General features: G+C 44.4%; 1 protein-coding gene across 1 annotated transcript in view; it reads left to right on the plus strand.

The window, feature by feature from the left end:
- Positions 1 to 5,139: 5,139 nt before the first annotated feature.
- Positions 5,140 to 14,758, plus strand: part of CDHR3 (cadherin related family member 3) — a 77,157-nt gene continuing 67,538 nt past the window's right edge. Inside the window, exons 1-2 of the mRNA XM_027772116.1 lie at positions 5,140 to 5,430; positions 12,730 to 12,895. Coding sequence (XP_027627917.1) covers positions 5,140 to 5,430; positions 12,730 to 12,895 — 457 coding nt within the window. The remainder of the gene's footprint in view (positions 5,431 to 12,729; positions 12,896 to 14,758) is intronic.

A 14,758-nucleotide genomic window follows, 5' to 3' on the forward strand; every position in this document is an offset into this window, starting at 1 on the left:
ATTCTAGGAGTGTCTGAATGGTTTGTTCTAGGTTATAAACAATCTCACAACAGCGACATTGGTGATTCGCACCTGGTCTCCGTGAGGACCCAGGAGGGCTCTACTATTGAGGCTTGTACCTACAGGAGAAAAACAGAAAACTCCAGCAGAGAGTCCGTTTTGGGTTCCATGGCTACAAGCTATTTGTGCATTAATCAATGGCTTCTGATACAAGAAAGTGCATCCAACCATGGCCCTTAGAGGAAAACAGACAATGGGAGCCTGCACCTGGCCTCTCTGGATCTCTGGTTATCAGGAAGCACTCAGCTGTGATGCATATCTTTACTTTACTTTGTTGCTATATGGTATGCTTTTTCTGTAATAAAACTGTAGATTTGTAAGTGTGGTCATTCAGGTCCTCCGAGCTGTCTTTGGCGACAGAACCTTGTTTAATGGCCACTGTCAGCGTAGCACCATAGTCCTGAGAAATAGACTTGACAGGGATCACCAGAGAAGTGAAGGAACTGCCCAAGGTCACACAGGCAGTCAAGTAGTGGTAAAGCTAAAGCTCTAATTCCAAATCCCTTGCTCTTTTCAAAGCATTAATTTCCTGCACTAGGTTTTGATTAGGTATTAGAGAGAATAAAGGGGTATTTACTGGGTGCCTGTCTCAGGCAAGTACTGCTCTGTTACTGAAAGCAGAGCTCTAAGTCAGAGCAGCTGCATTCCCAGCAGAAGGTAGCATCTCCCCACGTCCTTGACCACATCAGTACTGTTGGTGTCAGGGCCCCAGCAGGGCCAGCTTCCTCCCCTGGCACCAAGGCTCCAGAAGCCTTAGTTGTCCTGGGAAGAGGCCTCATTGGTCCCTTTCTAGAAAGACGTTGATTCAAGGGAAACAGTGAGCCCATAATGAATCCAGATCTCAACCACCAGCGAGATGTTCCAGTGGGCTCAGTGACTGATAATAAATCTTTCGTGCGCTGCTTTTTCTTTTTCCAAGTGTATGCTTCAAGCAATTCTAATTTGATTCTTAATTAAGATGCATGTGTAAGTCAGATTCCATTAGAGCCTCTCTTTCACTCTTCAGCACTCAGACCACCAAAGAAAGCTGGCAGACCAGCCTTGGAAAGAAAGTGCACAGCATCTTAGGGACAGCCCACTTCTGGCCTCTGACCTTCCCTCTGCCTTGCATCAGCAAGATGCCTCTGGGCATATCACTTAAACTTATCTGCATAAAGAGCGGGCTGAACATCTCGTGAAGTGCATCTTATTAAATGCTCTATTTTTAGGTGTGTACCCTACTCACTATTATTGCTATTGCTATAGTTATTATGACTACATTTTTTACTAACCAGAGAGCTGGAGGAACTAGATATTGCACTCAGGGTCAAGAGCTCCGATCTTGGCTACCTCTTATCATATCCCCAGAGTGTCTGCAGTAGTGTTCAGGATACAACTGCATGAACCTGGCACATATGGCCCTGCCCTGGAAGGAAGGCCACCAGAGGAAGAGAGGAACAAGAGAGAGCCAGAGTATCAGCAGAAAGGGCTTATCCAAGGGCAATCTGGCTGTAGCCATGACTTGAACAGGGAGTTCACAGTATAAGTTGCTTGAGGGAGCTGACCCTATAACCCAGTGGCTAAGCACTGAGTATTTGGAGCTGGATCTCACATGGCCAAGCATGGTTCACATCTCGGCTCAGTGGCTTGAAAAATATACCCGGTGTGTGTGTGCACGTATGTGCCTAAAATCCTGATGGGAAGAAATGGTGAAGGGCAAAGGACTGCAGCATGACCACCCCATAGGGGCTGCTTTCTCTCTCTTTTTCTTCTCTGGGAAGCGCACATACCCTCTGGCAACTTAAAACAACAGACTGGAGCCAGCAGGTGGTATGGTGGGTAAGGCAGTTTGAGTTCCAGACCTGGCAGCTTGCTTTCTCACCTTCCCTTTCTCTCTCTCTCTGGTCAAATTAAAAATAAATAATAACAACAAGTATAATTTTTAAAAAATAAATAACTTTTCAAAACATTTTTAAAAATCAGCAACTACAAACAAGAACTACCTTTTAAAAAAAAAAAAACTTGGGGCCCAGCAGTTAGTGTAATGGCTATGTCACTGAACTCCCATGTAGTCAACAGCGGTTCAAGTCCTGGACCCGGCGGCTTAAACTCATGCTGGGCACATGTGTGTGCATGGCCAAATCCCGAGAGGAGAATGGAGGAGAAGGGATTGCGGCGTGGCCATCCCCCCTGGGAGGTGATTTCTCCCTTTCTGTCTCTGTCTCTCTGGTGAGCACAAGCGTCCTGTAGCACAAACCTCTCCAAAAATAAAATAAAACAAATGAATGAATAAATAAAAATAAAAATAAAAAAAAACGAATTAGCCTGTCCAACCAGGACTTGCCAAAGGTCTGATAAATTCGACAAAAAACAACAGGTACACTTCCAGCAAAGTAAATCAGGAGCCGTCGGCAGGCAACATTTAGGGAGCACGGCTTATCTAGACTACCTCATTCCCCAAAGGTTGGAGGCCATAGTTATCTGACCACTCAGGCAGAGGCTGTGGAATGCTTGCATGGAGCGCAGCAAGCCTCTCACATACCTGTGCCCACATCAAGCTCATGCTCTCGTACAATTCTTCTGTTTTAAAAAACAGCCTCTTATAGATCACATCACCCAAACCCACATCGAAGGTCCAGTTCTTACCAGCCCCAGAGCCATGTTGCCACAGTGTTCCCAGGTCACAGAATAACCACAATGCACCACAAGTGCATGGTCATGCCACAGGCATGCAGCTACCGACTGTCTGCAGCAGGTATGTGCAGGCTGTTACCTACAAGATTCACATGCAAGGCACCAGGGCTCACCACAGCCACTGACTGAATGTGCAATCTCAGGTGGGTGAAGTGACAACAGCAAGACTGTCATTGCAGGGCTGTGTTGGGGGTGGGTGAACTCAGACAGCAAGGCAGCCAGCACAATGCCTGGAGAGTAGGTGCTTGGTAAATGCAAATGGCTACTTACTGCTGTGTGTTCCTTTGGGCTAGGCATTTCTTCACCCCAGGCTGGTTTTTTTGAGAAAAATGCAATAAGCTGTATTTTTTTCTTTGACCAAAGGATAGATGAGGGAGGTTGGGAGGGAGCAAGGGAAGAGGATGGGTACATTTCATTTCGCTTATAGCCGTCTCTGTCTTGCCAGAGAAAATACTCTCACGAACAGCTCAGGGGTGTGCCCTGGTGAGTGTTGATTGTGGGAAAGGAGAATCTGAGAGATTTATGCCTAAAAACCCAACCCACCAAAGCAATAGAGTATTTTGCTCATTTTGAAAAACGATTCCTGGGAGCGTTTTGTCTCTAAACACTCCAAGCATTCTATTTTTTGTTGTTTTGCTTTTGCTTGTTTTTTTTTTTTTTTAATCACAAGAATGCTATAGATTAAAATCAATTTTAATGAGTTAAAAAAAAAACTGTCCATATTCACATCACCTTAAAACCTCAGATATTTTGATATTTCTGAGTCCTTGCACAGTCCTTGTCTGTAAAACTTGATAATTCTCTGAGCAACGATAACTTATGCATTATGCATTTTAGGCTCCAAACTGAAGAAGATGATTTTTAGATGTGAAAGCTTGTATCAATGAATGCACTTATATTTCAATTTTCTCCACATTTCCATTTACTTCTCTGTTCCCCCTCCCCAACTGAAATAAAAACATTCTCTTACAAAACCCAACAATGTCCGTGGCTTGTTTGTTTCTACAATGCTACACCTTTCAGTAGGACAGATCCTTTCATTCTCTCTCCACCCATGTGCCTCCTACCTTTCCGGTTTTCTGTCCCCAGTGGCTGATGGTGACTGAGACTGGAAGCTAGGTAGTCGGACTTCGGTGTAATTTTTGACTTTGTCATTTATTATTTGCTGTGCTTCTTTAGTTCAGTTTTCTCATCTGTATAGGGATGACATTGATACTTACTGGAGAGGATTGTTTTGAAGAATAAATTTAAAAAAAAGATTTACGTGATGCACTTATTTGGAACATTGAATACATGGTAATTCTATTAGTTTCCTGGAGATGCCATGACAAATGACCACAAACTGGGTGGCTTAAAACAACAGAAATGTATCCTCTCATAGTTCAGGAGACCAGAAGTCTGAAATCTATGTGTGGGTGGGATTGATTTCTTCTGGAGACTCTGAGGGAAAATCTATTCCATACCCACCTCCTAGCTTCTGTTGGTTACTTTCCATCCCTTAGCTTTATAGCTGCATCTCTACAATCTCTACCTCTATTATCCCATGGCTTTCATCTTTCTGTGTGTGTATCCTGTCTCCTTATAAGCACACCAGTCACCGGAGTTAAGGGTCACCCTAATTCAGTGTGACCTCTTCTCAACTAATTACACTTACAAAGACTCTGTTTCCAAATAAGGTATGTTCTGGGGGTCTCCTTGGGGGAATACTGCTCAACCCACTATGGTAGCCATCAATATGGAAACCTGAGAGAATGTGGCCTGTTGCTCTCTTCTGTATTGGTGAAGTCTTGCAGAGTGTCATGGAAGATTTGGGGGAAGCATTTTCTTTTAAATTCTAGAATTCCTTGTCTATAATGTAGCCCAAAGTAATTCATGTGCCCTCCCTGGGTCTTGCATTTCCTCCTCTGTGAAATGTGAGGTTATCAACCAAGAAGTTCTGACTGAGCCTTCACATGATGCCTACAGCATCCAATAAGAGTGAGCAGTAGTCCTCGAGATGACTAATGGGTAAGGGGCATTCTAGCACGATATGTGAGTGCTCCAATCACACACACTTGATTCTCAAGTGACCTCGTGAATCAAACACTGACACACAGAAGGAAAATAAACTCTTGTAAATTGCCGGGCCTGTACAAGACAGGGGTTGTCTTAACTAGACAAGGCCCTTCAGGTGGGTGTCCATCTCCTATAGTCTCACAATTTTCTTTCCCTGGCTCTTCACAAAGGCTGGGAGACACGCGAGAAGCAGTAGCTCTGTTTACCGAATGACAGAAGCAGATTTCATAGTTGTTTTGTGGTAGTTGTTTTCTTGGCTCCCAGAAGATCTCTCATTTCCATTTCCAGCACTTGGCAAGAACATTTGTTCTTGGGGAGTGACCAGGTCCTCTCGTTGCCCTGAGCTACGAAATGAAGGCACAGAACAAGCTGTTAAGTCCCTGTTCCCAGCAGAAGGCTTTGTGTTCATGTCGTTTTGCATCTTTTTTTAAATCCACAGGGGGAGAAGCACTGCACCTCATTCACTTGCCTACGACAAGCGACGTGCCAGAGAATTCTCCACCTAACACTTTGGTGCACAAGTTTTCTGTGAACTTATCAGCATCACAGTCACCTGTGGTTCCAGGCTTTCCCCAGATAATCAACTCAAGTCCCCTCACTGAAGCCTTCAGGGTGAACGTGCTGTCGGGCACTGAATTTGAGGTAAGCAGCCCCATGGGAGTGGTCGCTGAAGTGGTCCTTCAGGACTATGGAGGGTAGCTGGGATTCTAGACCAGTGATCGTTTCTTCCCTTCCCACATTTAATCTCCCCTCTTGTAAGATCTGGAAGTCCTGTTTGGAGTGTCCTAGAGTCCTCCATGCTAGATGCCAATATAGCCTTTGGACCGTCTCCATGTAATACAGTTCGCATGAACAACTTGCTCAATTTGTCACAAATAAAAGGTTTGTTTCTTATTGCCAACCTCCCTCCTATGATATCAGGCGTTAGAAGTTCTGTGGGTGGCATGATTAGGGTACTGATCTTAAAAGCCAAGCCCTGGGCCAGCAGGCAGCATGGTAGTTAAGGCAATGGGATCCTATATGGCCAACTGTGCTGTTCAAGTCACAGACCTGGTGGCTTGCATGCCCGAGGTCCCTAAAGGAGAATGGAGGAGAAGGGATTGTGACATGGCTATCCACCCTGGGGGATACTCTCTCTCTCTCTCTCTCTCTCTGTCTCTAGTGGTGCACATGCCCTATAGCAAAAATCTAAAAGCGAACAAAACAAAGCAAAATTTGGGTCTACTGATTCTGTTCTGTGAATCTATAATTTTTCTGGAGGACATCTAAGAGGAAATTTATTTAATATGAAAGACACATGTCCTGTAATAAAATATAATGTACAACCCTACTACTGTGTGAATGTTTCCTTCTAGATAATTCAGACCCAATCACTCACATTTAAGTAGCCATGCCCCTGCTGCTGTGTTTTCTAATTTTTCATTTGAGTTTTCTCCAAAGTTATTTCCGAGGGAGGGCAAGCCTGGCCATAGCATGTCTTCTACCGGTAATCTCAGAGGTCTTCCAAGAATGTCCAGAGATTTGGATGTACTTATACTTTGACATCCATGACCCCTGCCCCCTTCCTCAACTGGCCTAAGAACTTCTAGCAATTACAATCAGTCCTACTACTGGTGTCACCCACCATTCTTCTGGGGTCCTTGTGGGACCTACGTGATCTAAGCTCAATTGCTTCCCTGAGGGCACATACTAGGTGATCTCATACTGGCTTATATTTAGAGTAACTAGGGGAACTTTTAAGAAGTGTACACATCTGGGCCTTGAGACCAGCAGTTGGAGTAATGGCCATGTCACTGGTCTCATGTAGTCGACCACAGTTCAAGTCCAAGACCCAGTGGCTTAAACTGACACTGGGTGTGTGTGCATACATGCCCAAGATCCCTAGAGGAGAATGGAAGAGAAGGGATTGTGGCATGGCCATTTCTCACTTTCTGTCTCTCTGTCTTTCTGGTGAGCCCACACACACTATAGCAAAAACCTTTCCAAAAAAAAAAAAAAAGGGTACATCTTGGCCTTAAGCAGTTCTGCCGAACCCAAGACTCAAGGTCAGAGGTGTCTAATGTTCCCAACAGCCTGGGGTGGACTCTGGTATGTGGTGAGCACACACTCATCAGTCTTCACCTGGGATCCACTTTACATTCCTGGGCTCAGGTATGGAGTCTGTGAACTTGACTGCCCTGGCTACCTACTCCTTGACATCTGGCTTGTCTTTAACAGCTGCTGCTCATTTGTTTCCATAAGCCTTGCCAAGTGCTTTCACTTACAGAGCACATTGTACATGCCAGACACTGTTGAAAGTGCTTTGCGTGTGTTTGCTCTTGGAATCCTTAGTGCCTGAGGACTGAGGCCCGGCCACACTGGTGCAGGCAGTAGGGCACTGCTGTGAACGCGGAAGCCTTATGGGTAGACCCTGGGGTCAGATCCCAGGCTGACCTGAACACACCGGGTATACTCATGGTCCTGGTGGGAAGGGTATGAGGAGGGTCAGAGCATGGCAAGACCCTTTTAGGGTCTCTTTCTCATAACATAGTAATAAAAATGAGTACTGCACTTATATTATTACCCTCTTTTCACAGGTGGGGAAAATAACGGCATGGTGGGGTTGAGTAAATTGCCCTGGCAGCTAAGCTGAGACCAGAATCTAGATAGCCTTGCTTAAGAGCTCTCCCTGTTTTTTAAAACAGCTTTATTGAGATATAATTTACATACATATTATCCACCTATTTAGTGCTTTTCAGTATATTCACAGAGTTCTATCTGCCACAATCCAATTTTAGAAAATGTTTATAGCCACAACACAAACCCATTAGCAGTTACTCCCAATTCTCCTATCCTCCCAGTCCCTGGCAACCTCTGATCAACTCTTTATCTTTATGGATTTACCTATTCTGGACATTTCATATGGATGAGATCACATACCATGACTGGCGTTTTTCATCTAGCATGAACTTTCATGGGTCACCCATGCTGTATGATATGTCAGTACTTCATTCCTTTTTACAGTCAAGGAATAGTCCATTATATGAATATACCACATTCTGTCTATCCATTCATCAGCTGACAGAAATTTGCAATGTTTTCACCAGGAAGCTCTCATCCTCAGCCTCAGTGGTCAACTGTCTTTAATAATGATTTTGACTCTGCTTTTTAAAATTTGCATAGAAGGGGGACAGCAGGTGGCATAGTGGTTAAGGAGTAGGACTCTCACACATGGTTGACCACAGTTCGAGTCCTGGACCTGGTGGCTTGCTTTCTCACTTTCTTTCTCTCTCTCTCTCTTTGTCTCTCTCTGGTCAAATTAAAATAAATGAATGAATAAATAAAATTAAATAAATAATTCTTTAAAAAATAAACAAATGAATAAATAAAGTTAAATTTTTAAAAATTCTTTTAAAATTTGCATAGAAGTTCCAAAGCACATTCATATACCTGATTCTTGATTGTTACAACACTAATATTAGCAATAAAACATTTTTTTAACTCCTAATTTTTGATATAGGAGAATGAAGAGCCAGTAAGTGATTTGTTCAAGATCTCATAGCCATAAAAGATGAAATAAGAACCTTCTGATTCTGGAGAGCCAGCAGGTGGCATGGTGGTTAAGAGCCTGGACTCCCACATGGTCAACTACAGATTGAGTCTCAGACCTGGCAGCTTGCTTTCTCACTTTCCTTCTCTCTTTCTCTACATGTGCCCTATAGCAAAATTTTAAATGGTAATAATAAATAAAGTTAAATAAATAATTTTTTTACAAAAAAGACCTTCTGATTCCCAATTCGAGACTCTTTCTCCCATATTGCTATGAACATTTATTGCTGGATTTTTTTTAAGAATTATTTTATTTAACTTTATTTATTTATTTATTTTAATTTGATCAGAGTGAGAGTGAGAAAGACAGAGAAAAAAGGAAAGTGAAAAAGCAAGCCGCCAGTTCTAGGACTCGAACCACAGTCAGTCATGTGGGTGTCCAGCACCTTAACCACCATGCCACCTACCAGCCCCCATTTCTTACTGTTTTGATAAGTTCCCAAATTGTTCTTCAAAAAAAATTACCAGGTGGCATGGTGGTTAAGGTGTTGGACTCCCACATGGCTGACCACACTTCAAATCCCAGACCTGGCAGCTTGCTTTCTCACTTTCGCTCTCTCTCTTTCTCTCCTTGGTGAGCATATATACTATATAATAAAAATTTTAAAAGATAATAATAATAAATAAAATTAAATAAATAAATATATTTTTTAAAAGTGCCAGAGGACATGTATGCTTTCTAGAGAGAGACACACAGAAAGCAGGGAAGTGAGATAGTCATGCCGCATCCCCTTCTCCTCCATTTTCTCACTCCTGTCAGGATTGCGGGCATGCACACACACATGCTCAGTGTGCTCCTCAAGCTGCCAAGCCCAGGATTCAAAATGCACAGTCTAGCCTCTTAATCATCACACCACAGGCTGGCCCCCAAATCTTTCTTTATGGGACTTGTCCTTTCCACGTTTCATGCAATTCAAGAAAGACTGTCAATCAGGAACAATTCTATCATGTTTCTAACCTGTAGGAATGGTGAATTTCTTAGCCCTACAATTAATCTAGGCTCAAATGTTCAGTGTATTGTCCCAGCCTTGTGCCCTCCTGGCATCACACCCCGCAGTACCCAGGACACTGTGTTGGTACTAGGATGGGCAACAGGTTCACAAGGTTTGAAGCAGTTTTGTTTGTTTTTTTTTGTTTTTTAAAGTTCTTGCCATAGGGTATTGCGCTTGCTAGAGAGAGACAGGGAGAGGGAAAGTGAGAAATCACACTCCCTTCCAGGGGGAATAGCCAAACCACAATCCCTTCTCCTCCATTTTCCTAGGATTTGGAGCACGTATACACACATGCCTGGCATGAATTTCAAGTCATCGGGTCTAGGACTCATGATTGGCCACGTGGGAGTCCAGCACCTTAACTGCTATGCCACCTGCTGGTCCCTTGAAGGTTTTTGTTGTTGTTGTTGTTGTTGGTTTTGTTTTGTTTTTTAGAGAGAGATTTTAGTTGTAGGGCTTGTGTGCTCACTGAAGAGACAGAGAGAGACAGACAGCAAGAAATCACCCACTCCCCTTCATCCCCAGGGGCAATGTCCATACCACAATCTCTTCTCCCCCATTCTCCTCCCTTCATCCCCAGGGGCAATGGCCACACCACAATCTCTTCTCCTCCATTCTCCTTCCAGGATTTTGGGCACACACACTCAGCATGAGTTTTAAACCACCAAGTCTGGGACACAAAACGCAGTCAACTAAGTGGGAGTCCAGCGATGAAACCATTACGCCATCTGCTGGTCTCGAAGCTGTTCTTAAGAACTGGTTGCTGGGCACGAAGGTACTGTGGTGAAGGGCACTGGACTCCCACATGGCTGACTGCATTTCAAGTCCTGGACTTGGTGGCTTGCTTTCTCACTTTCTCTTTCTCTCTGATCAAACTGGAAAATAATAATAACAAATAAAGTTAAATTAAAAATAATTCTTTAAAAAACAAACAAAAAACGAATTGGTTGCTTCTCCCCACAAACTACCCAACATTGTCAATCACTCGTCCAAGATCCTATTCTCCAACACAAACTGCTCACAGGACCTACTCCTGCCATCTTCTGAACATGATAATACCACCTCTGTGGCAGAACCTAGCTCCTCCTGGATAGCCTTGACACTCTGAAAGACAATGAATCAGTGAAGAGGTTATTGGCTCTCTGACCCACAGGTTCTGTCATTGTTGGCCTTGGAGCTCAGTCATGGTTCTTGAGGGTGAGCTCTTAATCGTCCCAGAGGCCAGGCTTCTCTGCTTTGGGCTTCTCTGCTGAGACTTCTGGGGGGTGAGTGGGAGAGATGAGGAGGGTGCATAATAATGATAATGATGGTGATGATGGCAACAATCCACGTGTACAGAGCACTGATAATTGTCAGAAATTGCCCTAAACATTTTGTAAATTCATTCATCAAATCTTTGTAACATATGAAGGGGTGAACTGTTACTTGCATGTAAAGGAAAATTGAGTGTAGAGAGGTTGAGTAATTTGCCCAAGGTCGCATAAGTGGCAGACTTGAGTTTTGTGATGGTGGCTCCCACGCTGTGCTGGCTTGCTATTGCCCAGCAAGAGAGACGTCAGAGCTTCATTGGGCCACATGCTGGGTCATGGTGTTTTCCTGGAGCAGAAGTATAATTTTGAGGAGCCGGAGAGTTGTGAAGACAGGAGCTCTCCGAGGTCCTGCGGAGGCTGGCACTTGCTCCTCTCTCATCTGCCATCTCTGAGCCTGACTCCTCTTTTTTCCCCTCTTTTGTCCTAAGCACTGTAGACCTACAAGTTTGCTCAGCGTCTCCAGAATGACTCAAATTTAGTATGCCCAAAGCTAAACTTACTATTTTTCACCAAAACTCTGCAGCCTGTGAACACATTGAGGTTCCACCACTCCCAGCTAGGACCTTTACAGAGTGCCTTTCCCTCCCTGTCCCAGTCCTGTTTGTGTAATGGGGAAAGTTTTAACAATCTGTGCTTGTTGCAACAATGAAATGAAATGCTCTGTAAAATTACCTATCAAGAACTTGGCATATGAACATTTACTAAATGCTATAACAACAACACTAAAATCATCTAGAATAATCTCTCCATTTGTGTTGATAACAATGCAATTCTTTCAGTTTCAAAACATTTGGGGGCCCTTTCTTGACTGATATTACCTCCTTTTTTTAGGATATTAGAGCTGGTTTTCAAGGGAAAGGTAATATTGAGGTAAAGGATCTATTCAAGTTTAGGGTTCAGAAGAGGGCTCTAGGCGTAGCAGGAAGCTGGGGTATAAATCAGGAAACAGAGTGGATCATTGCATCAGGAGGGCCTGCTCTGGTGAGCACCCTTGCGTTTCTTAAGCAGGACTACCTAGGTCAGAAAAGTCACCAAGTGCGGAGGGCTTGCTTACTGCCAGACAGCACGCCGAATCCTGCCTATGAATTAGCTCATTTCATCCCTGTGACAGCCCTATTATTATTCCCATTTTACAGAAAAGATAACTGAGGTGTGTAAAGGGTAGGAAATGGGAAGGCTGGACCTTGAAGCCATTCAGTCTGGAATAAGCTGGCTCTCACCTACCAAGTGCTGAGCATTGACATTCTGAATGTCTCACCACCTGACCCTGTGGTGCTAGCAGCCAAAAGATTCTATTAGGACATGCTAAAGACAGAGATGAAATTTAGTCCTTAATGTACCCAAGGGCTCTAAACCTTCTGGGAGTCCCAGGGGCTAAGCTGGTGGTAGAATGTACCCATAGATGTGACAGGTCACAGGCTGGCCTCCAGTTAGCCTCAGCAGAACCCCTGGGATTCCTGCTAGCACCAGCTTTAGATTCTGGTAGTGTCTCTCTGGCCCTGGTTCTTGGTGTCCCTCTTGCATCTGCAAAATACTTAAGAGTACAGAGGACACATCAATGGCCATCTTCTAGTTTAGTCTCAAATGTGGCCTTGGGAAAACTAGTATGCAGTGACGAGTCAAGAGAGGACTCACTGCAGTCTCAGGGAAGTTTAGCAACCTTTCTTGAGGAGAAAATCCTGAACAATATTCAGCATAGCTAAGAGACGTGTCTAGAAGCCTACCTCCAAGTTGTGATAGGATTTTTTTTAGTTTCGGGCTCTGCATCTCCAGTCCGTTGCACCAGAATGTCTCCAGAATATTTGTATTCCCTATGAAAAGCAGCAACTCTCACAGGAGTCGCTTTAGTGGTGTGTCTTGGGTGTGCGTTAGCAGCCGCAAGATTCTATTAGAACATGTTAAGGACTAAGGAGAAACAACTGGTTCCTCTGACAGGGAATGAAAGATGGTCTCCAGGATGCTTCCTCCCTAGCAAAACTCCTTCACCAACTGTGCAGAGAAAACTGGTCTTTTTCTCACCTGGTTACTAAGAATTTTGCATTTTGTTTTAGGTTGTCACCACCGGGAAAGAGCAACTAGATTTTGAAACAAGACCAAACATATTTGATTTGCAGATTTATGTTAAGGACAAGGTGGGTGTCACAGACCTGCAGATCCTGACTGTCCAGGTAACAGATGTGAATGAGGCGCCTCAGTTTCAAGGCAACTTGGCGAAAGGTAAGATACAGCGGGATGTGCAATGCAGCCCAGACGGTGGCATCAGGGAGGACTCTGGGGGACAGAGAAAACCAGAAAAAGTAAATAAACGAGCAGCTGTTTCCCTGGAAGAGGCAGCTGCTTAATGAGCAGGGAATAAATGAAATGTCCTCCAGCTCAGCATGCCTGAAAATAATGTCCAACAGTTTACACAGCCCTTCCCTTCCAGGTTTCTCTTGGTCCCCTCCCAGTTCCAGGGAGGAAACTGAGGCTCAGGAACTCCGAGAGGACCATTCTGGAAGGATCAGGGCCAAGGCCTGCAGAAGCGCCCCTCAGTGTTCTGCAGTCATTGACTTTCTCGCCTTACTCTGACTGCTTGAGGGCAGCGTATGCCCTGGGTCTGCTACAGAATAGGGGCCATGTAGGACACAGAGCGCAGGGTGACATCCTAGATCTGGCCCAAGTTCATGGCTTTGGACACATGTATCAACTGCTCACTGCCAAGTCTATCATGTCAGCCAGGTTCTTCCCTGAGCTCCCAACTCAAATACTGCCTCACCAAACATCTCCACTTGCATGTTCAATAGATAGCTCAGACTTGCCAGAAAATGCCCCTCCAAACTAAACTCCCATTTCTCACCACCACCCCTGTCTAAATGTCTTCACCATTTTAATCAATGGCAACTCCATCCTTCTAGTTGCTTGAGCCAGAACCCTGAGGAGTTATCCATGACTCTTCTCTTTTTCACATCCAACATCAAACCCACTAGGAATCTTCCCAGCTTCTGAATGTATCCAGGACCTGACTCCTCCCTAGCCTCCTCTCCACCTCTGCCACCATGGTCCAAGCAACTAGTCATTTCTTTCCTGGATTGTTGCAGTGGCCAGCTAGCTGGCCTCCTAGCTCTGCCCTTGCCTGCTCCAGTATATTTCCAGCCAAAGGGATCGTACTACAATGTCAGGTAAGGCCCAGCCTCTGTGCCCAGTCAGTAGCATATTATAGCCACATGCCAACTGTTGTTCCAGTCCCCAAACTGGTCAGCCTGAACACACACCAGACACATGCACAGGTGGTGGGCTGGAGGACCAGAGGAGGGAGATCATAGTGTGACCAAGTGCTGTGGAAGGTGCTTCTATTTCTCTCCTTCTCTCTTTCTTTCTTGTGAGTGCACGCGCCCTATAGCAAAAAAACCTCTCAAAAAAAAATTTTTTTTTTGACTCATGGGGTCAGTTGGTAGAACACTGCATATGCACCTTGACCCATATGGGGAGGTTCCTGGTGCATGTCCCAGGCCTCCCTGAGTACACTAGGTGCACATGCACGCCCACGATCCAGGTCGGCTGAGGCTCGGGTGGATCCTGGCATGAGAACCCTGTTGGGGATGTCTGTTTCTCTATCTCTTGTGGAATGAATAAATAAACTTAACTGGAAAAAAATCTTGACACAAATATCACCTCTAGTTCACCTTCCATAGCTACTCTATTTAAAATTGTAACACAACTCACAACATTCCCTTCCTTGACTCCGTAACATTTCTTACTCACGTACCCACATTGTACTCATTTTGTTATCCATGTCGTTCCCTCAGACTGCAAGCTCTGTAAGAGCAGGTTTTGCCTGCTTTGTGAGCTGCCATATCCTTGATGTTTACACCAGTGCTGGGACACAGTGAGCGCTCAGTCAATATTTTTTGGAATAAAAGCATGAGCAGTGATAAAAAGTCAACAAAAGCTCAAGTTCAGACATGAGACTGGGGGGGGGGGAATTTGGTTTTGATTCTGTCACTAACTGAAGCAACTTTGTAACTTCTCTGAGTTTCAGTGTCCTCATTTGTAAAGTGCTAATTACACTAAAGAATAATTATGATATCTGGGACCAGCAGT

This window comes from Tupaia chinensis, unplaced genomic scaffold (genome assembly GCF_000334495.1).
Source record: "Tupaia chinensis unplaced genomic scaffold, TupChi_1.0 Scaffold000255_1, whole genome shotgun sequence".
Classification (NCBI taxonomy): domain Eukaryota; kingdom Metazoa; phylum Chordata; class Mammalia; order Scandentia; family Tupaiidae; genus Tupaia; species Tupaia belangeri.